The sequence below is a fragment of the Petaurus breviceps genome, unplaced genomic scaffold (assembly GCF_028583685.1).
Source record: "Petaurus breviceps papuanus isolate PSGF00001 unplaced genomic scaffold, PetGlider_PUasm1.0 490, whole genome shotgun sequence".
Lineage (NCBI taxonomy): Eukaryota > Metazoa > Chordata > Mammalia > Diprotodontia > Petauridae > Petaurus > Petaurus breviceps.
In genome coordinates, this window is record NW_027186352.1 from 8,940,262 (window position 1) to 8,965,951 (window position 25,690).

A 25,690-nucleotide genomic window follows, 5' to 3' on the forward strand; every position below is an offset into this window, starting at 1 on the left:
CACAGTGAATAGAGCACGAGCCCTGGAGTCAGGAGGACCCGAGTTCAAATCCAGCCACAGACACGTAACACTTACTAGCTGTGTGACCTTGGGCAAGTCACTTAACCAACTGCCCTGCCCTCCTCCCTCCAAAAAGCAAAAAAGTAAAAAAAAAAATGCTGCCATACAGGCTAGGGACCTGGAATTTATGGTGAAAAATGTAACTGCAAATCCTTCGTCATGGTTTAGGATAGAAACTGTAAAGCAGATCGAAGTCAGGCTTCAAGGTGGATTTTGCTCTTCTCCACCATCACTACATCACCTTGGAATAGTCCCTTTATTTCCTGCACCTCAGATGTTTCATGTGTAAAGTGAAAGGGATGGATTGCATCACCCCACAGCAGGGTCTAGAAGAAGAGACAGCTTAGCCCAGGGAACAGTACTTGGAGTGTGGAATCAGGAAGATGGGAGCTCAGCTCTGCCTCAGAAACAAAGAGACAGTGGAGCAGTCCCTTAGCTGTCTTACACAGCCTCAGTCTTCTCGTTTGTTGAGTGGGGTTCAGTGGCCTCTGTGGTCCCTTCTGGGTCTAAATGGTCGCATAATTCTGTGATCACAGGTATAAAGCTGAAAGGCACCTTGGAGTTCAGCAAGTCTGCTGACTTCATTTTATAAATGAGAAATGTGAGGTCCAGAGACCTTCAGTTTATGCCCAAAGGATCAGTATTAACCACATTAGTAACAGTGCCAGTGCTGGGACTTGAACTCAGATACTCTGACTCCTATCCAACACCCTCTCCATTGGGCCAAGCAGCCTGCATGACATTTAACATTTGGCAATCAATCTACCTGACTCCCTTCCCACATATAATCGTATATAATGCCTACTTTCTCTCTCTCTCTCTCTCTCTCTCTCTCTCTCTCTCTCTCTCTCTCTCTCTCTCTCTCTCTCTCTCTCTCTCTCTCTCTCTCTCTCTCTCTCTCTCTCTCTCTCTCTCTCTCTCTCTCTCTCCCCAAGGAGGTGAGAGAGGTAAATGGTGCTCCCCAAGCCATTTTGGGTTGTTGTTTCTTTTTGTTTAGTTTTTAAGAAGACTTTACTTTGTCAAAATCTAAGGTTTCTCATCTGTAAAATGAGGGGAGGGGACCAGACTTCTGAGATCTCTTCTGAAAATGAGATTTAGTCTTCGGTAATGGAAATCACCAGCTTATGAAAGACCCGACCAAATGGCTCTCAGTTGGTAGAATAATAGAGTAAACAAATGCAGATGAAGGTGGTTATTTTCTAGTCAGATTCCTACTTAACACAGAACAATTCTTGTATTTAATAATAAGGGGTTGACCCCATTACGAACACAGATTCACAGATGTATTCTCAAAGGTATAGTTACGGTAAAAAGAAACGTTCCCCTGCCTCCCCATCTCCTCTAGGGTCAGACCCTCTGCTGGGCACTGGAAGTCTTTTGTAGATGTGCCCTTCCTATGTTTCAGTCTCTTACACTGGAGTCCTCTCCGTATCTCGAATTCAAGGTCTGGAACAGGATGCTCCCCCCACCTTCCCCCATACCTGGAATTCTCCCCCTTCCCATCCACACCTCCCAGGGTTCTTGGCTGCCTGTGGAGACTCATCCAAATGCCAACATCTCCCATCTTCCTGAATGCCAGCACCTTCCTTCTGAGCTCATCTTCCATATGTCTCGTTGGTACCTAGGTATTTGTCTCTCCCATTGGAATGTGAGTTCTGTGAGGGCAAGGGTTGTGTTGGCTTCAGTATTGCCAGAGCACAGAATAAGGGCTGGAACAAAGGCTTACATACTTCTCCCACAAGCTCAGGCTTTCCTGATTCAAGGCCAGTGTGGCTTCCAGGAGACCCAGCTGCCACTCCTCTTTTGGAACTGCCATTAGCTTCAGGAACAGGGAATGTCTGGGAATCTACCAGTTTAGATGGTCAGAACTGGCTGTTTTCTAAGCTGATGTGAAGACAAAGTGGCATTTTCTCTGTCAATCAGTCAGCCAGGCTCCTACTAAGTGCCAGGCACAGTGCCAGAGAAAAACCCCCTTCTGTTAAGAAGCTAACATTCCAAGTGAAGGAAAAAACCACACACAGACACACAGATATTGATGCACATATAGGTACAGACACAGATGTAGACAGATGAAGTCTACACGTGAGGCAGATCTGTGAGGAAGACAGGACCAAGTGAGATACTAAATGGGAAATCCATGGCTTAATTTACAAGGTTACAGCACTGTAGGCAAGTCCCCTATTATTTTTATTGTTACTAGCAGCACAACTGCAGGGAAATCCAAGCATCTATTTCAATTACAAGAGGTAGCTAAAGAAAGAAGGAAATGCAAGGAGTCAACCAGGTATGGATAGGGTGATCTGGAAATCTGGATTGAACATGCCCTAGGGTAACAATCAACCCAAATCACTTTTACAAACATCTCCTCTGTTACCTTTCAACAGGGAGTCAAACCTCATTAATTTGGTCCCCACAACTACAGAATTCCTGATAACTGGGACATGGTTTACCTTCACCTAGGGGTAGGGGGGGCAGGATTAGTAGGGAAGGAATGGAGATGCTGAGAACTTAATGGCAGACATTCTCAAATCCATTATAAGCATTTGGATATAATTGCAGTTAATTATTTTGATTTTTATGCATTCCTTAGAATAGGTCCAGTAGGAACTTGGTAAGAATTATTAGAGGGGCGGCCAGCTAGCACAGTGAGTAAGAGTGCCAGCCCCAGTGTGGGGATGACCTGGGAATCGAATCTGGGCTCAGATACTTAGCACCACACCCAGAAATAACTGGCCATGTAACCTTGAGCAAGTTACTTAACCCCAATTGCTTAAAAAAAAAAACAGCATTTACTTTTAAAATTTGTATTTAAAATTCAAATTTTTACCTAATTCCACCTGACCTTTTAACTACTGTGAACCAGTATCTTTTGCTCTGACTCCTTCTCATTGCAACCCAAATGCCCAAATGCTGAGAGCATGGAAGCCACTAGTTTATTGACTCAGCTTCCCCCCCACCCCCACAATGTACCAGTTCTTTATTCAAGAAAGTTATCACCCATTGCATTTACTCTGCTGCCTGACCCCTTTGGGGCTATGAAAAAGTTACTCCCTGACCTCCATTAAAGAGAACAAATATCTCAAAAAATACTGATTCATTGTATGAGTAGATTAAGCTGAATAATGAACCTAGCAAGTACTGGGCTAGCTGAGGTTTGTGCCCAGAGAAGAAGGACAGCTCCATTTTTGAACAATCAATGGGTGCCAATGGAGCCAATTTCAGAATTAACTCTTTATGAACCCAGAGGAAATCTCTGAATAAGGCTTCTTTATTTTAGCCTATCATTGATATAATTACAACCACAACATTTTTTTTTACCATTCCCTTGGGCCAAACAGCCAAACTTTCTCACTCTCCCATAGCTGTAAAATAAAATGCTGGCCAAATTCATGTCCAATGGGAGTCAGTCTCTGACTTCAAGGTGTCCTAACCATGGATCAGCCACCAGGAAAGCTGATAAAATCCCATGGCCCTTCCTGGGTTTTCCAGACTGCTGACCAGGCACTGGTGAGATCTTCTGGCCTCCGTGTGTATTGAGGCATTTCTTGGCAACACCTTCTGCTTAAACATTCCAAATTGAATTTTGTTCCATCATCTTATGTGGCATCATAGTATATGGCCAAATTCCAAGTTTATGAAATAGACCAGAAGTAGCAAAAACGTGGCTCCTTCCTGCACTGATCTAAGTTCAAGTCTTGGTAAAAGAACTCATGGAGAGATGTCCCACTGAATCATGAGGTCCCCAAAATTTTGAAACTCGTTGTTCATCAATACTTCATAGATCCCTGTAATTACTGTCGGTGATCTCTCCACCACTCTCAATCACAAACCATCCAGGTCTCTTCCCCTGGGTCAACCTTGGTCATGCCCTTCCAGGAATCTTCCATAGAAGCTCCATTCAAAGGACTGGAGATTTTCCACAGGTCTTCAGACATCCTACAATATTGCTGAGACTTTGAATTTGCACTCCTTCCTTCTTACTATACTTCTGTTTATTCAGAATTTCATTGAAATAATAAAATCTAGCCCTTTGGGGACAACATGTGCTGACAGTGTAATAACTTCAGTGTTTTCCACAAACAAATATTTGTGTTTTTCCATAGACCTGTGATTTCACTGTTCTTCGGTTTGAGCTGGGACATCAACAGTATGATAATTCATCTCTAATTTGAGTTACTAGGTACCTAACCTCATACCCCACAATGAACTATGAAGTTTTATTTATGAATTCATTTTTTTAATTCATCTTCAGCTCAACAGAATGATACTGTATGTCAGGGGTTGAATGTGGAGTTGGAAGGTCTGGGTTCATATTCTGACTCAACTACTCAACTGTAATCTGAGAAAATTCAACCTAACTATCTGGAACAGTTTCCTCTTATGGAAAGTGAGCAAGGGGGCACCCAATCCCCACTAAGTATCCATCCAACACTAAAACTTCTAATCCTGTCATCTAGAAAGTTGCCCAAGAGATGAGCCTAATCAATTAGACAACGAAGACCACCACCAAGCATGCTGCCAGTGGATCTCTGATCTTACTTAGCAGTGCAGATCACAACGATCCATAACTTTTCTAGATCTACAAATCTTCTATTCAACATTCAGGAGTCACTTTTTTTTTTGCTTTCTTTTTTGGAGGGTGGAAGGCAGGGCAATTGAGGTTAAATGACTTGCCCAAGGTCACACAGCTAGTAAGTGTTAAGTATCTGAGGCTGGATTTGAAATCAGGTCCTCCTGACTCCAGGGCTCGTGCTCTATTCACTGTGCTACCTAGCCAGCCCTTTCAGGAGTCATTCTTATAGGTCAATCAGCATTCTGTGCACCCATGTACCCTGTGGGTTGAGATATCATCTGGTATCTCTATCTTTCTCTCAATGAATGATGGATCCACTTTTTTTTCTAGCCATAAATTTACTGGGGAGTAAATTTCTCTTCTGCCCCTTTTTCTTCATTGTCTGTAATGTGCTTAAGCAACCTTTGCCCATCATGTGTCTCTCAAAGTCTGAGTCTTTAGCAATTAGAGTGTTCATAATTTGCAGCCATAAAACATGACTGAGAGAATATTTTTAACAACTTGTAAAAATCACAATCAAGCCTACTGTTCACTTCTCCCTCTTTAATTCTGGGTCCAGCTCACTGTCCATCTACCCTTCCTGCTCAGAATCTCTGCAGTGACGGATTCATGTAAGAGAGCCCAGCTGACAGGTTACATCTCCACAATATTCATTCACAGAGGAGTTTGGCAGTCCTCTGAGGCTGGCTATAACCAGCTGAAGGGTGGGAACATATCTTGGGAAGCACTCTCACATGTGGACTTACACGCTGACATTCGGAATGATAGCAGCATTTATCTTGGTTCGTGGCTAAGATCATGGGACAAAGATCTCTCAAATTACATCTATTAACAGATCCTGTGTCATCTTAACCTACACAAGGAAGAAACCAAATGGGAAGAGACTTTTCCAGCAGAATTTCACTCTCCCAAGTCAAAGTTTTAATAACATAAGACAATGGGCTCTTACATTTTTGATACATTTCGGTCAACAGTGACTTTAAAAGTGCAAAATAATGTGTAAAATCACTTGCAAAGCCTGCTTGTTCCATTCCCCTATATTCATCAAGGAACCTGGATCAGAGATATGTCTAGAATACATCATTCTTTTCCAGGTTTCATAGGGATGAGAAAGTGTATGGGTTCATACCTTCTGGTCTCTTCTTGATCACCTGTTTGGGGGTATAATTAACTTTACCTGCCATTTTCTATATTTTGGTCCCTTCCCTTCCTTCAAATAGCTTGAAAACCAACTGCTCACTGTTTCAATGGCATGTTCCAGCCCCCATGGATTTCTTTATATTGGGCCAGCTGTTTCCCAGGGTCCTTGGCTTCCATGGCACCATTTCTCCATTTTCAGACCGCCTCTCAGGGACTGAAGCACAGCCCAGAAACATCAGCCACAGGTTGTGTTTGGCCTCTGAAAACAGTCATCTTTGGATGGAACTGGAGGAACCTTGGTTCTCAAGGGCAGTGTTTGTAAATTCCAGATTAGGGCAAGTCCTCCCCAGTTAGGAACGCTACAGGATCAGAATTCAGGATTAACTTTGTGCCTGTTATCCAAGGGCTAGCCAAGACGACCTGGGGAGAGGTCATCACCATATGAGCTCATGGCTGTGCCAACTCTTAAAGAATCAACGTTGTAGAGTGACTTCAGGTGAAGTCCAAAATGATGGAATCATGAAATCCAGTGGAGCCCAAAGTAAGAGAAACTCTGCTGCTTTTACTCTGGCTCTTTAAAGATGCCCAAAGTGCCCTCCCCATGTTACTTCAATTGATCCCCTATCAGATGACAAACCAAACTAGGCAAAATCAATGTTCTAGTTATTTTAAAAATATAGCAAAGAGAGAAGGCCTAGAGAGTTTCTTACAGCAACAGCCTCATAATTGTAAACAACAGGAAAAGATGCCTGTGGCCATCAGATGTATGGAATGAGTACTGGGAAGGGGATTGAGTTTTGGCCTAAAACATGTTTATATGGACTATTTCCAAGGCTGGGTAATGAACTTGCAAGAACAGCAATTTATTCTTGTGAAATTCTATACAGAACAAATTACCCAAGTCCCATTGTTATTTGTAAAATCAGGACAATATAAAAGTTGGGAAAAAAAAAAACCTCTTTCTCGGTATCTTCAAAGAGATTTGAAATCAAAGGGATTATTTGATTTTTGCTAATACGGAAAAAGTAGATATTTACAGACATGGAAGGAAGCTCTGAGGCCACAGAGTTCAACCTGTACTAGAAAAAGAATCCTTTGACCCCAGAGCCCGAGAGGCATCAATCAGCCTTCACTTGAAGTCCTCTCCTGAATGGAGGACACAACCTGGGAGGTGGAACATTTTGTGCAGAGAGAGCCCTTGCCTTCTCTCAAGTCTAACTGGCCACTGTACACATTCTACATGCTGCTCTGACTTTGGGCTTAACGAGCTGAACAGAACTGGTTCTTCCACTGACTCATGAGGGAGCAGTGTGCTACTGAACAGTGAGCTCAGCCCAAGAGCCCCCCTGCCTTCTCCAGGCTCAACAGCCTCCAGCCTTTTAGCAGATCATGGCAGGCATGCATTCACTGGGAAATCAATGAACACGCATACACAGAGCACCCGCTTATATGCCAGGTGAGGCTCTACAAGGGGGTGGGGACACAGCGACAACATCCAACACTCCCTTACTTCCTGGGGCTCACAAAGCATACCGGCAGAAAGAGCAGCTCCAAGTGAGTGGTATCTGTGGATCCTGCACATATCTATTCACACACATATGCACATACATCTACCCTCCAAGCAAACACAAGCTGATATTTCATGGAAGAGGGATGTGGAGGCTCACAGCTGAGGGCCTCAAGAAGCATGTGATGCTGCTGGGCTCAAGGACGCCAGAGAGAGGAGGGAGGAGGAGGAGGCACGAAAGGGAGCCTGCACAGGGACAGTGGGAGCAGGTGTGAGGGGCCGTGGGAAGGCCAGTCCGGCTGGACCGTGGAGGGCAAAGTAAGGAATACAATGGAATAAGCCAGGACGTCTAGCCAGGAGCCAGTTTGTGGAGGGTTTTATATACCAAACGTGGTGGTCTCGAGGAGCTTCAGGGTAAATAATCTCTACAACTATAGCAGTGTGCCCCAAAGCAAACCAAAACTCACCTTCAGCAGCAGCAGTCTCCTCTTCCTCCTCCTCCTCCTCCTCCTCCTCCTCCATAACAACCACTAGCATTTCTAGAGGCTTTAAGGTTTATAAAGGGTTGTGCAGGTGATGTCACAATGTATTCTCATAATGAGACTGGGGGAATTGCTATTATCCTCATCTAAAAGACAGGAAACTAAAGCAGAGAGGGCTTAAGTGCCTTGTCCTATGTCTCATACTGAGCTGGCAAGTGTTTGAAGGTAAGATCAGAACTCAGATCTTCCTGCTGAGATGACACATACTGAGAGAATGTCTCACCTGATGAAGGCTTTGGCAGTCAGGAGTGGTCTCTGTGGTGCCCCATTGACAGCCCTTTGCTGAGGCAAGTCAGGCTTGAAGGACATAGCATAGCCTAGGGTCATCCCAAGGGTTCTCTTCCTCACACTGGTCCTCTAACAGTGACTTCCTTTATGGAGAAGGCCTAGTGTTTTCTGTTCTATCTTCCTTGGCCAACCTGCACCCTAATGATGGGGAGGCCCTTCACCATGCCGGCTGCCCTCCTCTGGATGCTGGTCAGCTTATCAATTCTCCAATATTCCAAAGTTATAGCACTGACTTGTTATTTCTCTTGCTACAAATAATTGTCATGTCTAACATTGCTTTATTAGTGGGAGAAGATTGCTGATTCAGAATACCTTCCAAAACCAATGGCCGGCTGCGGGCACTTGCTAGCAATTTTCATGATGAATCGCATGATAGGGCAAATTTATTCAGACACACATTTTTCAGTCATGGCAGGGAAAATGCTGAAAAATCACCAGTAAATTGCTTTTTGTGAAAATGTTCTCTCAGATTCCCCTCCCCCCCCCGTACACAGGCCTTCTTCAGGAGAAAGGCACCACAAAAGAAGGGGAAAGGTGGAGAAAGGTGATCATGGAGCTCTGGTCCCTCCATGTGGGGTCAGAGACCACCGTCAGGCCTTTCTCAAGTGTCTGCTGTCCACAGAGCCCTGCCCTAAAGGAGATGAGAGCCCTAGCAAGAGATGTCCCATCCTATTCCTCCAACAGATCCAACACATCCACAAAAAGCTCTTGCTTTCCCATCACATGTCTCACACAGGAACCTGTTTCCCCAGCCCCATCATCATGCATGAATGGGCAAACCAGGAAGAGATTTTCAAAATGGTATAGAATGAGAGACTACAGATCACAGGATAACAGATTGAACACTGGAAAGGCCGTTCCATGCCAGCTAGCCCAAATGACTTATTTTATGGATGAGGAAAAAAGAAGAAAGGTTCGGTGATATGCCCAAGGTCACCCAGGCAGTAAGTGGGAAAGCCAAGATTTGAAACCCAGGTTCTCTGACAAAAACTCTATCTGCTTTTCTAATGTACGAAACTAACTTTAAAAAAAAAAGGATGCTGGCAGAGACTTTGGTTGCAGTCATAGTGGGAATCAACTGTGTGACTAGACAAGTCTTGTAACCTCTCTGGGACTCAGTTTCTTCATCTGTAACATGGCACTAACACAGTCAAACAAGTTATCACCTACCTCATAGGGCAGCTGGCAAATGGCAAATGGCAAAATTTTATTATCAACCCAGAAGGGCGCGAAGTCTAAGGAATTCCTCATCCCCATCCCTCCCTCTGCACACAACACTCAGTCACTCCAGGTGGGCTTGGCTAGTGCCCCTCTCTTCATCTTCCCTTGGCTGATCCCTTTGGGAGGCAGGTGTCATCACTTGAGCTTTGACTTGTGTTTTTCTCTCTGGCCCAACAGACATGTGCTGAAAACAGTCAAAGTTTGATGAAATTTTAGTGCCACATTTTATATTTCCATCATTTTTTGTTCCTTTCAGCTGACTTATATCCTCAGAGACCAAGATGAAAGACCACCAGCAAAGGCCAGCCTCAAAGGGTCCCCACATTCCTATTTTTAAAAGTCTAAGAGACTTCAGACATTGTTAATTTTCATGATCTTCCAAACTGTTCACTGATTAAGTTGTATATGTCACAACTTATAAAATACTTAATTTATCTTAGTCATAAAATGAAATGTTTGTTTGTTTGTCTTGGGTGTTGCTTTTAAAATATCAGGCAAATGTCCAAACCGCTGGAAATTTTACTTGGTCTTCTGCTCATGCTCTTAAGCCACCAAAAGGGGAAAAAAAGTCTAATATAAATAAGGCGTCGTTCGCCTGTGAACATACTGCTGCCAGCATGCCCCCTCCCCCTCAGACTGGGAGCTCCTTGAGGGCAGGCACTTTGGCCTCTCACTGAAGCACACGGTCTGGGACATAGTAGGAGCTTACTGACCAACTGGCCACCTGCTGTGGCCATGGTGGGTTTTTGGTATGGGTTATGTCCTGTGTCTCAGGAGAACAGGTGGATTCTCTCCTGGCTACTTCCCCTACAGCCTGGGGAAGGCATTGGTATTCTTTTTTCTTTGTCCCCATTCTAGATTCATTTCCTCACTTAGAAAAATAGGGAGGTGGAGTAATGATCTAGGCCTTTCCCAATCCAAACTCCACGGCTCAATGATCATCCCATACAATTTAATACCCTAGGGGGAGGAGCTAGACTAGGAATAGAGAGCTGAGTCTGAATCCTAGACACAACCTGTACAAGTCACTTCACTTTACCCACTGCAAATGGGGCTTTCATTCAGTTGTGAAAGGATTTTTAAGTGCCTGCTCTTTCTCAGGCCCTTCTGCTTCTGAGAGGCATTAAAGGGGCCCTTGTGTGAAGGAGCTCTGAGCCTTGAACCTCAACACTCACAGAAGTCAGCCAGAGTGCTGCGGCTATGACTGCGCTTTAATCGGGGGGTGGGAATAAACACCCATGAAGCACCTACTGTGCACTAAGTACTGGCCTAAGCACTTGAGAAACATAACACCATTCAGTCCTCACCACATTCTGCCTGGGAGGCAGGTATCATTCTTATCCTCACTTCACAATTGGAGAAACTGAGGAAGAGGGAGGTTAAGTGACTTGCCCAGGGTCACCTAGCCACCAAGTCCCCAAGGAAGGATGTGGACTGGGCTTTTCCAGCCTCAAGGCTCAGAGCTCTGTTCACTGCACCGCCCTGTTCCTTGGAGACCAGACAGGTCCTGGGCATTGCATTAAATGTGCCATATTTAATGCTTCAGCTTGCCACCTTGGCCTCAGCAATTCCGCGGGTCAACCAACCAAGCTGTCTGACTCCAAGACCAAGAATTAAGAGCTCTGACTCCAAACTCTTCCAGGGATTTTGTCCACAAAAGCAGGAGGAAGTAGGATCTTTGCTGACAATTGCAACACTTAACGACATCTTCTTGCTTTGAGTTAAACACTCAAGGAAGGTTTTCCATGTGCTCACAACATCTGTGAAGCTGCCTAATAAAAATCCAGCATTTTTGCCTGGCGGGTATTCCCTGAGAGGAATCAGCGGCCACCTGCAGCCTTTCAGGCACATTCCATCATCTCCCCGGGATGAATCTGCATGATTAACACAAAGCCTTCAGATTGGGGGGGGGGGGGAGGTATTTAAGTACAGAAACTACCACAATTGTTTTCATTTTATAGAGTTATGAGTGAAAATACAAAAATTTCTTCTTTCAAGAAAAAAATCCCCAAGCCCACAAAAGTGTTGTTTTTCAAGGCTATTCAGCCCTGCAGACAAGGCTGTTGCTTCTACCTTCACCTCTATCAAAGCCGAGAACCCCCAGTCCATTCCACAATGTGCATAAAGGCCCCCACTAGTTCATTTTTATCCATGCCATCCTATTGATCAAAAAAATCTGGCATGACTAACATCCCTCCACAACTTACCATAATTAGCAACTTAAAATAGATCTGAAACTCTTGTTTTAGAGGCAGAGGTGGAGAGATATGTGGACTCAGAACTGAGCGCCCAGATACTCTGGTATACAGAAATGGTAATGCTCTTAGAATCCAAGGACAGATTAATCATGTCATGTTCAAGAAAGAGGAAAGTCCAAGTCGAATAAATAGCATTTGGTAAACCATCTGTTTAAAAAAAAAGGAAGTAATATATGAAATGATAATTTCTAAAGTAGAACAAGGAATGTCGTTAGCCTGGCTGATGAATGAAGTGGGATTGTGTAATGGGGAAACATGCGTTGCTATGAAAAGAAAGACAGTGTAATCCACATGGAAGCCCACGCAAGCACGGCGGTGGCAGAGACATTCCAAGGCGGGACAGTTCAGCTTTCTCAGAAGGCTGGTTCTCCACATCTCAGCCCAACCTCACCTGTAAATATCGTGTAGTTCTTAAAGACAAATGAGTTTTTGCTGATTGTGTCTTTTCTCTCCCCCTTCCTGTTCCCTCTGTAACTGAATTTCTGTGTGCTGTTTTTGAATGCAGGAATCATGGTGAGTAAGGAACCTGGCAAATGCTTACTCACGCCTTCAGAAAGTGAAGTGGAGCCAGCAGCTTCACTGGCGTTGGAGATGCGCTATGCCCTGGATGCCAATCGGCAGATTAAGAAAAGAAACAAAGCCCTACAGGTGCGCTTTAAAGATATCTGTGAGGCCCAGAGCGAACAAAGGGACAGACAGCTTGCTGCTGGGCCACCTGCGGACAGAAAGGACGCCAAGCCCATCTCCTACAAAGCGGCTGCTTATCGCAAGTATATGACAGTGCCTGCCCGGAGGTCCATCCCTAACGTGACCAAGAGCACAGGAGTACAGACTTCCCCAGATCTGAAAAAGTGCTACCAGACATTCCCTCTGGATCGGAAGAAAGGGAGCATCATTAAGAGCAGCCAGGCAGCCAGCACCTTCAAGAGTCAAAACAATGGATTTCTAATAGACATCCAGGATCCGAGCGATGGTCAGAACTCAGGGGAGGCTGCTCAGTGCAGCAAGGCAGTGAGTGAGCGAAAGGCAGGGGACCTGATGGCCCATTCTGATGAACACGTGGATGCCGTTGACCGGGCTCCAAGTGACTCCTGTTTAGACCCCTGTAAAAACCCAGGTCTTTACAGTTGTGTTAAAGGCCCTCATCTTCAAAACTCCACCAACCCGGCTTCGGAAGAATCTGATCACCAGCCGCACGACAAGGCAACACCAGACAAGGTGCTGCCAGATGCTGAGGAGGCCCCGCCATCAGCACAAGGCAGAGTGTTTAAGACAGAAGTAGCGACTGTTTATTTACCTGCATCTGGCTCCCAAGCCACTGAGCCCACCTTGCCAAACTTAGCAGCAGAGAGCGAATGGTCACTGTGCCCAGCCATAGAGGAGGAGAAAAAGAGAACTGGGCATTTGAATGGGCTCCATCCCCAGGCAGAAAATGCCCAAACCTGTCCCACACAGGCACAGTGCCCATCACCCGAATGTAACGAGCAGACCCTTCAGAGAAACATCTCGCCGACGGACGAGAATCCGCCTTGCCAGACGGCTGTGGCGGTAAGTGAAGAATGCCGTGAAATTGTGCCTCACACAGAAGTAATAGACTTGAAAGCACAGCTTCAGATGATGGAAAACTTGATCAGCTCCAGCCAGGAAACGATCAAAGTGCTACTGGGCGTGATCCAGGAGTTGGAAAAGGGAGAGGCTCATCGGGAAGGGTATGTACAAGCAAACATATCTTCTGCAGGTCTTAATGCCGGGTGGCAGTAACTCCCTTTTCATATCCATGTTGCATTTTAAAAGCCCCAATTGATAAGGAAGCTGAGTGGCCACTTTCTTCAATGTGGTTAATATGCCTGCATTTTTTACTCAAGCATCTGAAACAGCTAGAAACAATGGCATAATCTCTTTCAAACTTGCTTATTTGCCTGGCTTTTTTAAAAATCTGATTGTCCTAGCATATGCTGAATGAATTGTTTCTCCTTCTTCTTGAACAATTAGCACCTTGGAATTATGACAATGAAGGTATTTACTATATATTAATATGTATGCCCCAAACCACCAATTCTAAATCAACAATAATTTCTCTTTAAGGAATCACATTAAGGAAGTGAAAATAAACAATTCTTATGGTGCAGCATGAATGAACATTTTGTGTTTCACTTTCATCTTTTTAGCACCAGCACCTAGCACAATGCCTAGCACATAGTAGGAATTTAGAAAGTGTGTTGATTACACAAGAATTCTGAGGAATATTGAGAATATTGCATAGATGTATTAAGATATTCTTATCAAAGTCTGATGCCATTTCTCCAATCAGTAATGATGGTGAGACTATGCCTATCTGACAGAAAGGCAATGAAAGTGAACTTTACAAATAAAGTAGACAGGCCAAACAATGGTTTAACCCAAGGGAATTGATTGGGCATTATTGATTCTTCCCCTCGACATGGTCTGGGTAAACTCAACTCCATGTGATATTTTCTGTATTTTTATAGTGCAGTAAAACTCTACAGGAGAGACTTTTTAATCATTTAGACAAACATTAAATTCCTTTCTGAGGGACAAATAAAAGTAAAAAGGAGTTAGGAATGGCTCCTAAAGCACACAGGGCTTCCTTGATGCTAAGAGTACAAACCCTTAGCAATATTCTGATGACATGTTGAGCTTTTTTGATAGCAGGAAAACAGAGGGAAAGATGGTGAGACTTCATTCTGTTCTGCCACGGGCATATGCTGGCTGAAAGCAGTAGAATGTAAGCTGCTTGCAGTCAAGAACTATTTTGTTTTTCTCTGTTATGTCCAGAGCCTAGAACATTGAAAGTACTTAATAAATGCTTAGTGGATTGAATTCTGTTCAACAAGTTGTACTGGGAGAGATGTCAATTCTTGGGACAAGCTAAAAAGAAAAGGTGGAGGATAAAATAGGAGAGAATGGAAAGACAGCTGGGACCAAGGGATATCCCCCAAATACCTCAAAAGTAGACTGGCTGCTGCGCTAAGAAGACAACAGAAATTCAGAGAAAAGCAACCTTTTGGTAGGAGCTGAAGATGAGTGGGGAAGCCAGGGGAATGAGATAAGATTTCTAGGTAAACGTGACATTTCAGCTCTTTTTTGAAGGAAAGTCAGGATTGGAATCATTGGACAGAGAGAGTAGTCCCAATCCTCTGGAGTCCCTCTTCCTGCCCAATGCCTGTCCCTAACTCCGTTATCCCAATGCCAAAAGCAGTGTGGCATAATATATGAAGGAGAGAGTCATAGTAGAAATCCCTCGAGATTTAGAGCTAGAAGGACCTTGAAAAGTTATGCCACCTTCAGGTAAACAGTGAAGACACTGAGGCTTTGAGAGGTTCGGGAAGTTACCTACAGTAACAAAGCTAGTAAGTGGCAGAGCTAGGATTGAAACCCAAGTCCACAGTCTCCAAATCCTGGGCTTTTCCAACCACAGCAGGCTACGGGTGTGCATATGCATGATGTGGAAGAGACACCAATGACTGTGGAGGCAGAAAGCTCGGCTGAGTGAGTACAAATGACTGTAAAATGAAGATAATCACGTCTGTAAACTATTATCTCACAGAAATGATGTGGAGGACCCAGTGAGATTGTGCATATAAAGTGCTTTCAGGAGCATGATATGGAGGTTTTTCTGTGTCTCCTAAATTACTTGCCTCAGACTACAGAACTGACCAGCCTTAGGGTTAAAGTAGCCGCCATCTGGGACCAACAGATAATTGAGTGGGAAAGAAGAGGGACTGTGCATACATAGTAGGCGCTTATTAAATGCTTGGGGGTGGATCAATTGACTAAAGAAAGGTTAAATTTGACTCGACAACATTGTTAAGGGTCTACTATATGCCAGCCCCTGGGAATAAATGAAATTTTATCTACCCAACAGTCTGGTGGGGGATGGGAGAGGAGAATGGAAAAGGAAGATGGCAATAAAGCATGCTGAAGGAATTCCAAATTGTAACTCTGAACATTTTTCACATAGAAACACTGTTATATAAATAGGGAGGTTTCACCTCAAGCATTACATTACTACAGCCTACAGCAGTCTGCTATTATATTCTATCCTACCATCCTTGGTTATCACAGGAGTCTGTATTTCAGGTACATTACGGGATCAAAGTCTTAAGTGGGCCTGAGCAAACAACTATGCAGTGGACAGAAGGATGATGTTAGCAGAAAATCTAGGTATTCATTCCAGTCGCACTTAGTAAGAGCCTGCTCTGGGCCAGGCACTGGAAAATGCATTCAGGTGTCCAAATCACTGTCTTACAACCTTTCTGGCGTTCACAAAAAGATTGTAAAAGCAGAATCCATATTCGTTCATTTTGAATTTCTGCTCCTATGAAAAACAGCCTCTGGTGTGTATAACAGAATGAGTAGCAGCAGCAATAGTGGGTCACTTTATTGCAGAGGATACTGAGACTGAGATCTGTCCAAGGTCACAGAAACTGTAAATAGCAGAACTAAGACTCAAAGTCAGAGTCTTCAGATGCTAAGTCCAGGGTCTGTGCAAGCTGTCAGTGTGGTGGAACACTTGATTTACAAGAAGCACAGGCAGCTTAGCAAATGGTGCCGAGCATGGTTGGAATCCCAGGGCGGGCGTTTCAGTACCATGGACAGGGACAGGGGCTAGCTGGAGAAACTTGGCCATCACAGAGGTCAATCTGTGTTGTGAACTTTTAGGAGGATTTAAGTTGCTCTTCATTTTGTGAACACAATGTTCCATATATCTTGGGCAAAGGTGAAAAGCAAAGCTTACAGCGTCCGTGTTAGGTCTCTTTTCTTCCATTACAAATTGCATTTGCTCTCCTTGTTACTTGGGTTATTCATTATTCCTCCTTTGTCTGGTCTACCTTAGCATGAGAAACAAAGAGGCTTTCACCTGGACAAATAATTGCATTTACTTATCTGTCATGTGAAAGAAGGATCAGACTTTTTCTACCTGATCACAGAGGGCAGACGAATTATCATGGGGAGAAGCTGCAAAGAGGTAAAATTCTGCTTGGTGTCTGGAAACCCTTCCCAATAACCAGAATTATCCCAACTAGAAATGGGCTGGCTCAGCTGGTAGGGACATGCTCCTCAAATAAGGCCTTCAAGGAAGGGCTGTAACTGGTTAGAGAGCTTGCAGTCTCTCTTCTAACTCTGGAAGTTTGAGATGAGTGACCATTTATTAGCTCTGGATGCTCAGGCAAGAAGCTTAACATGTTAGGGCTTCCCATGTAATAACAGGGAGGCAACGGATCTTCTTAGAGAAGCCTCTTTCTTCCCTTCTACTTGTTATGTGGGATTTCCTGAAGGCCCACTACATAGTTATTTTTAAGAACTGACTTTGTCCAATGAGTCCCAAAAGCCCTGGGACTGCTGGCCACTAAACGTGGAATTATGTGCAATAGATAAATTTAATTCCCTGCTATGGATAATGCATGGAGCCTGGCTGCAAGGGGAGATACTTAGACATTATTTTTGTCAGCTCTAAGGCAGACAGGACAATAAATACAGCTAAGGACAGCATTACCTGGGCAAGGCCATAGTATGACTAGACTGGGAAGACCCAGGTTCAAATCTTGATTTGATTACTTACTATCTACACAACTTTGAACAAGTCACAACCTCCACGGGCCTCATGTTGCTTCCTTCAAAGAAAGATTGGGCTAGAGGTCCTGGAAAACCCCTAAAACCCAAATTATGATGTCAGAGACTTTTGTTCTTGGGGGCTCAGTTTCTCGCTCTGCAAAATGGATTTTCCCCCTCAGATCCCAGACAGGTATTTCTAGTGCGAGCCTAGAATGATCATGGGGTTCTGTCTCTATTGGAATGAACCCCCTGGACATGAGATGTTCTAGTTCACAAGGCTGGTTTGCAAGATTGAGTCATGAATTTGCTAAATTTGCAATATGGGCACAGCAGGTCAGCCAAAAATGGGGGGGGGGGGAGATGAGGAAGGAGGACAGTAAGAGAGGTAAGGGCTCCAAAGTTTAATGTTCTTCTCATGCCTTTAATGCTAGATCATGAAGCCTGAGATGTAGGTGAGATCTACTTCAAACTTCCCATTTTATACTTGAGGAACTTAAAAGGCCTGGGGGAGGAGGAGGTCCCCAAAGTCACACAGTTTGGACATAGCAGAGCAGAGAAAAGAATCTCAAGTCCCCTGGTCCAAATCCCAAGTTCTGCCCATGGTACTTGGCCACACAGGCTCATTTTCTCCCTTGTTACTTTAGAGGCCTAATTTGAGAAGAGATTGTTAGATGCTCCTCTTCCTGGATAGAGAGTTGGCTTCAAGGCCTACTTCTGACATGTTTGCTGTGGCCGAGCAGGTGGCTGCATGCCTCCATGCTGGAGACAGCTCTCTAAGACCATCAACTGGGGCAGAGCCACTGGCCTGGATCCCTTTTGTCATTAGGAGTTCCCTGTATCAATGAAATTAGAATCCAGGCCCCATCTTTCTCTTTGCTAGAAAAGTCTTTGGGTCTTTGCCGATTGCACAAATCATTACATGGACATAGGTCAATGATCACATATACATATATATGTACATCCAAACGCACACACACACACAAATATACACATATGTAATTTGTGATCATTTAAGAGGCACATAAAATTAGATTTCCTTGAAAATCTTTAAAAAAAACCAACTCCTATTTCTATCTCTGTTGCTTTGAAGCTTCCAGATCGCTTGCCCCATGATAACACTGTGATTAGGAGTGGCTAGGTAACGCAGTAAATAGTGCAGTGGTCCTGGAATCACGAGGACCTGAGTTCAAATCCGGCCTCAGCCACTTAACACATAAACTAGCCGTGTGACCTTGGGCAAGTCACTTAACCCCAACTGCCCTCTTTAAAAAAGCAAAACAAAAAACAAAAAACCCAAAACACTGTGATTACTAGCTACATTTTGCTAACAAGGAAACTGAGGAAGTGAAAGCTAACATGGCCTGCTCGGAGTGACCAGGCTAGGAGCCCCGAGGGCCCAGGCTGGGAGCCCAGAGTGCCCAGGCGAGGAAGCGTCAGAGGCAGTCCTGGAAGCTGGCCTTCTTGTCGCTCTGCCCCCTGCCCCCACCCCGGATCCTTGAAAGGTCTCAGAAGCAGAATGAGGCCTGTCTCAGTGGCTGCCGCCCCCTCAGAGTATGAGCGGCCCAGAGAAGAACCATCACACACAGGTTTTCGCTTCGGGCGAAAGGAGGCTACTGCAGCTGTGCTCGCTCTTTTGCATGTTTAGAAAAACTGACACAATTAGGGCATCGTGACGTACAACAGCAAATGACAGTGGGGCCAGCACCATGGCACAAGCCTCCGAGCCCAAGCTGGGCCCCTCCCTTCCCAAACTGACACACACGCACACACACACACATGCACACACTCATCCTTCTATACACAATGAAACCCAAGGGCACTTTGGACAGTACTCCATAGCACAGGAGGCTCTAGCAGAGTGTGAAGGGTTATCACCATGTGGAAAAGCAGGGAAATTGGAGAGGAGGAGGAGGAGGAGGCCAGAAAGCTCCCTCTGTCCTGGCTCAGGATTCACGGCCCACAGGAACATTTCTCTTCAAACAGACTAGCCGTTTTCCCTCCTACTGGTTTCTTCACACCAGCTTCTAAGGGGTTAGTTCCTCTGGGGGTGAAATTCTCTGGCCACCTTAGCTGGAGAGCAGCATCTTTCAAGGACCTCGCTAATTAGTCTCATCTCATTGCACAGGTGTGCAATGGAGGAATACAGCAGCCAGGACTCCCTCAGTGGGCAGCTGGGCCCAGAGTATTCCAAACCATGCCTCTGAGACTCCTGTAAAACAGGACGGCAATGGAAGGAAACGATCCCTTTCCACCAGTCCTTTCTAGTCTGTCTTTGGTTCCTTGGCCGTGACCTTGGCCTGCAGCAAAGCTAAAAAGTGTTCTCCCTATTCAGAGCACACTATAGTGGCTAGGAAGGAGCTCACTCAGACAGCATCTGGCCCAATGCACATCTGATTAGGAAGTCCCTCTAAAACAATGCTAAAAACCTTGTACCCATACCATATGCCAGGCCCAGGTCCTGCCGTGTGGAAACATGCCTTCTATTGGGTTGAGGGGGACAGTACGTGCGCACGCACACACACACATGCACGCACATGCATGCACACATGCACATGCACGCACACATGCACACACACATTCTCTTTCATGCACATGCACTGTTATGACTGTTGGACATGATAACTTGGAAGGGAGGTAATTAAAATAGAGGACAGAGGTAGGTGGAGGAGGTGATGCTTGAGATGAGTCTTTTGTTTTAACTCAAACTTCTTTTACTTGAATACTTTTTTTCTATCTACTTATCCATCCATCCCTCCATCCCTCCCATCCATCCATCCATCCATCCCTCCCTCCCTCCCATCCATCCATCCCTCCCTCCCTCCCATCCATCCATCTCATAAGCTCCGTCATGTATTTCTTGTTTTTAAAACCTTAACATTAAACATCAATATGCCAATTAACTTTGCATAATAACTAGTTACATTTAATTTGTTTGAATGCATAAATCAGGTGGGTTTTTTTTTAATTCTTTCATACTAATCCTTGATCCAAAGAATGTTTGAGAGGAGTCCTGAAGGGTGGCAGGAAGGCCGAGCAGAAGGGGTGAGGAGCAAAGTTTTCTGGGCTGAGGCACCAGGCTGCACAAAGCCTGGACAAAAGCCAAGAGAGTGGCACTGCAGGAACACACTAATCCATTTGCATGAAGTGTTTAGTGTGTAAGGAAGACTACTATGTAATCAGCCTGGAGACAATGTGGAGTCAGACTCTGGGTGTCGTAAAAGCTGAAAGCAGAAAAGTTAGTCCTGCAAATATTTGGTCATTCAGCTCCCCTGGCCAGCACCTACAATGATCACTGGGGCCATGAATAAGACAAACCCTATAAGTGGTTTATGATGTAATAGTTACATCAATAGCCAGGATTTCCAAGAGCTTCCAAAGGACTCATGATAAGTAGATTACTTTGGACCAACCCATCCTATGCCATACTTAGACTATTACGGAGAACCACTTCCCACAACCAACTTAACTAAAGCTAACAATAAAGGGAGCTAGGTTGTACAATGGACAGAGCACTGGGTCTGGAGTCAGGAAGACAAGAGTTCAAATCTAGCCTCAGTCCTTGCTAAGTGATCCAGTAAATCACTTTAGGACCTTCTACCTCAGCTTTCTCAACTATAAAATGGGAAGATAAAAGTCATCGTCTCCCAAGGTTGTTTCAACAATCAAATGAGATGACATTGTTATGTTAGCACAGTGCCTGGCACATTAATAAATTATTAAATCAAATGATTAATAAATTCTAGTCTCCTTTCCTTCCTTCTTATTAGCCTCTGTGATCTCTGAAACAGGATACTGGGGGGGCAGGGCAGGGAAGCATGGCAGTCTGGGAGAGAGGGAGGGGAGGAAGTATTTAAGTCTTAGGAGCAATGTTTCTCATTCTGTATCAGCATTCTGACATGGTGATGGGCTCCTGGTAACACACTTCTACAACAAGGCTCTCAAAGATTCTTCTGAATAGGGGCAGTTAGGTGGTGCAGTGAATAGAGCACTGGTCCTGGAGTCAGGAGGACTTGAGTTCAAATCTAGCCTCTGACACTTAACACAAAAACTAGCCATGTGACCTTGGGAAAGTCCCCCATTGTCCCTTCCCCCAAAAAAGATTCTTCTGAATAAACTGCAATGCAGAGGGCCATTGAGATGTTGGGAGTGTCTTCATACACTGCATTTCATTTGATTATCATGATGGATAGGACAAAAGTTAAGGTCACCCTTTTACAGATGGAAAACTAGAACTCCTGGAATTGGTTACTTGTCCATGGCCACAAATCTAGAAATGTCTAAGCAAGAATTTAAACTCAGAGTTCTCCTGACGCCAACCTGAAACTCAATCCCAATCCTTGCTGGCAAGTAGAGTCCCCTGTGCCTTTCTGACAGTCACGCAGAGAGTGTTACTTCACTGAACTTTTCTTCAGTGGTTCCTCAGCTTTTGTTTGGGGCTGCAGAGAAGAATGGGAAAACACTCTATGCTTCAGGAAGAGACATGGGAACTAGAAACCGTGGCCATGGAAAGAACACTTTATTAGAAGCCAAAAGACTTGAGTTCCTGCTACTTCCTACTCCTATAATTTTAGAATTCCGCCTCTAGGCCTCGGCTTTCCCTTCTGTAAAAGGGAAGAGTTGGACTAAATAACCTCTAAGGACCCTTTCCACTCTAAATTCTTTAATCTTCTTACATGTGGTGTTGTAGAAAGTCCAATGTGTAGGAATCAGAAAGCCAGAGTTCTGGATTCCAAATGTCTACTTATTAATTAGATCACTTCCCTTTTTTTGGAAGTTTGGGGGAAAAAAAACATTCTAGAAGGTCTTAGTAGAACCCACATTCAACATTAAGTCATCAGTCCAATAAAGCAGCCAAGGAAACTAACATGGGCACTGTTTGGGGTAATAGGGACAGAGGTTTGAGAAATAAAGAAATAAGAATCCTGTCTGATTGTGCCAGGGGCAGAACTCATCTCATAGACTACATTCATTTCTTGGGTCCACAGTTTAAGAAGGTCATTGGTGAGATGGAGAGTGTTCTGGAGAGTAATCAGGAAGGAGGAAGGCTTTGAGTCCAGTCCTACAAAGAATGTTGGAAAGAACTGGGCTTCTTTAGCTTAGGGAAGAGAAAAAGAAAGGAAAATATGCCATCTGCAAAAAATCTGGGAAATGGCATAGATAATGTCACCCAATGAACAGGCCTTGATAGCTGGGTTTGGGCATTTGAACGGCTGTAAGGCAGTGAAAGATCAGCCTTGTTCGGTCTGAGCCCAGAGGGCAGATCTGAGAAGAACAGGTAAAACTTGAAATGAAGCCAATACAGATGTGGTCAAGCAAAGCTCCCTACCAATCAGAGCTGTTGCAGAGGGCTGCCCCAAAGGTAGACTGTTTCTTTGCTCAGGAGATCTTGTCTTCAAGCATAAGTTGGATGGTCACTTGCCAGGGTATGGGGGACAAGCTCAGATTGGATGACTATTCCAACTCTCAAATTCTGGACTTCTGGTTACTTAGAAGGTCCTACATTTAGAGCTTAAAGGGACTCTCTTATTTCTCTGGCACTCTATAAAAGAAGGGGCTGGACAAGATGACCAACAAGGTCTTTGCAACATTTCACCTACAGAACTGTCTGATTCAGTGATGACTTATTCTAGTATAACCAATGGCATAAGGGTGACAGGAAATGATTTGGGCATTTGAAATAAATTGAATCTGAAAACTGCAGTCACGACAGTCTGATTTAAAATAAGAAAATACTTCTTCTAAAACTATCCTATGTGAAGGAAATTGGAAGTAGGGAGACAAACTTTAAATCCTACCATAAAGGATAAATAAATTATGTTGATGCTGGTGGTGACTGACAGAGATGAGGGTGATGATGAGATTCTGCTGTTTACACCTCAGTCAGTTTGCAATTTTAGACCATTTCATGCAGTGTATTCTTCCTGATATTTTTTTTTTTTGCCTTTTGGAGGGCAATTGGGGTTAAGTAACTTGCCCAAGGTTACATGGCTAGTTATTTTGTGTGTTAAGTGTTTGAGGCCGGAACCGAACTCGGGTCCTCCTGACTCCGGGGCCGGCGCTCTACTCACTGTGCCACCTAGCAGCCCCTATGTAGTGTATTCTTAAGCTTCCCCAGCACAGCACTAAGACTTCTGGAACATCCCAACCTCAAAACAAATCTGTGAGGCAGGTGCAACTTGCAATGTTACCCTCATTTTCCACATGAGAGAACTGAGGGGAAGGTAAGTTGTGCAGGTAGCAATTGTAAGGGCACCAGGTCTCCCCTTCCTCCAGGCTCAGGATTCTTTGCACCACACCCCTATCTCCTTTGTTAATCACTTGTAATTTCCTTGTTCATTACCTCATTAATTTCTTTCCTAATGTACTCTTTATTGGTTATTTGTGTAATTCTTGTAAAATCCCCATTTCCCCCCCTCACCGATATGAAGCCCTATCAATGAATATCCCTTCGAGGGTTCAGGTCACACAACAGAAGGAAATTTTATCAACACACACAGACACACACACACATATATAACACACACATATAACACACACACACACACACACACACACACACACACCAAATAAGTTCTTTTGGGGCACCCAATTCACTGACTCCAAGGACAGGAGAACTGTCCTTGGCAATGTGCTGCCTTAAGGCTAACACACTGTTCAGCTGAGCCGAAGGTATGACAGTCTTTGGAAGTCACCAGGTCGATGGAGGGGCTCTTGCTTAGGAGAACAGTCACAAAATGCTTTGTGTGGCTGGTATCAGGGGAGTGCTGAAGCTCACTGGGGGCCATGGCTTGACTTAGTACAGAAGAGGAGGGGTGGGTGTCTGCTCATAGGCCCATCACCCTTTGGGCTTCAAAAGGAAACCATGACAGGAAATGAAGTGGTGCAGACTCTTGTGTTTTTATGAAAACAACACAAATCTCTAGGTTGTTACATTGAATGAGGGCACTGGAATCTCTCACCAGCTCACTGACTGTTCCAGAGTGGCTGCTGCAGGGGACTGAACTTATCCCAAGACCTGGAAACATGGGAAGAATGACTACTTTTTCATTCCTTTATAATACTTAACGTATATAAATAATTTAGTCCCATTAGTCACTGGAGAAACTGGCAAGAAACCCAGTGGCTCGGCAGGGAATGATGGTGATGACAGGCATCATCTCAGCAAAATGAGGCAGACGCAGGTTAAGTTCAAATGCTCGAATGTGCATTTGAACTCACACTTTCCTGAGTTGGGCCCGGCCATCTATCCCCTGTGCCCCAAACTGCCTCAAAGCACAATGGGATTTACACTGTCAGTGCTCTTTTCGTTTGTAACATAGGTGAGGATGAGTGCTGTAATCAAGGCAGAGCTGATCTAAAATCAGAGAGACTCTGAAACACACTTGTTGTGTGGCTCTGACCAAATCACCTTGTCTCCACAGAACTCAGTTTCCTTTCTGATAAAATGAAAATGACTTTTGGATCATCTGTAGAGTTAAATCTCTTAGACCGCAGAACATAAGCTTCTGGAGAGCAGGGCCTCTCATTCTGCTTTTCTGTATACCCCAGTGATTAGCACAGCACCAAGCACCTGCTGAGCACTGAACAAATCCTTGCTGACTTGACTTTTAATGTTTCTGAGCAGCAGTTTGCTTATTTGCAAAATCTATTCATTCAACAGATATGTATTGTGTACCGTGATGTACAATGTGCCAGGCACTGTGAGAGTCACTGGAGATGCAAAAGCAAAAAAAAGGTAGTCCCTGCCTCCTGGTCTCCTTAGAGATAATGGCAGCTTCCCATGGAGGAACTGTGAGGATAAACTGGATTAGGGCATGTAAATCACTTTGCAAGTTTTAACATGATATGAGTATCAGCTACTGTCATCACCATGATCATCATCATCACCATTACCCTTCTGAAGCTAATAAGGGGACTATCTCATTTGATAAAGGCTAAAAATCTACAAAATAAAATATTCTCAGCAGCACCAAGTTTATTCAAAGGAACAAAGAATCAAGTTCTCTCTCACCATTGATCTTCCCCTGAAAAAGCAGGGAAAATTGGATTTATTGGGCAGATTGATCTAGGCTTGGTCGCACACACTTTAGACTGATTATGGGAATGTCTGTTGCCAAAATCCACAACCTAAATTGAGATCAAAACCTTACACCTGGTTTGCTGAGAATGGCCCTACTGCAAAGAGGGAAGACTGGTGCCATTCTGAGAGTCTCCCAAAGACATTCTGACTGATCTTCCAGAATGTTGTTCCGCATCTTTCCCATGAGACTAGAAAGATCTTTCCATAGAAATTCAGTCCATCCCAGCAGAGGGGATAAAGGATGAACAACAAAAGCAGGGTCAGATCACTGAGATCTCTGCCAATTCATCCTCCCTACCTGAACACTCTCTAACTGAACTGAGTGACAACAGAATAGTCACACCTCTTATCTTTGGGTTCCAGGTCTCTATCAGCAAACATCCACCAATATCTATCCATGCGTCCAGCACTGAGTTAGGTAGGTACAGGAAATAAAATTCAAAA

At 44.3% G+C, this 25,690-nt stretch overlaps 2 protein-coding genes across 3 annotated transcripts in view; one reads left to right on the top strand and one right to left on the bottom strand.

Moving 5' to 3' along the window:
• The window catches only part of DOCK1 (dedicator of cytokinesis 1), a 618,254-nt gene that overhangs the window by 314,115 nt on the left and 278,449 nt on the right, over window positions 1–25,690 (bottom strand). The window lies entirely within an intron of this gene.
• Window positions 1,075–25,690, top strand: part of INSYN2A (inhibitory synaptic factor 2A) — a 76,294-nt gene continuing 51,678 nt past the window's right edge. Inside the window, exon 1 of the mRNA XM_069101717.1 lies at window positions 1,075–13,298. Within this exon, the coding sequence (XP_068957818.1) occupies window positions 12,100–13,298 (1,199 nt within the window). The 5' untranslated portion in view covers window positions 1,075–12,099. The remainder of the gene's footprint in view (window positions 13,299–25,690) is intronic.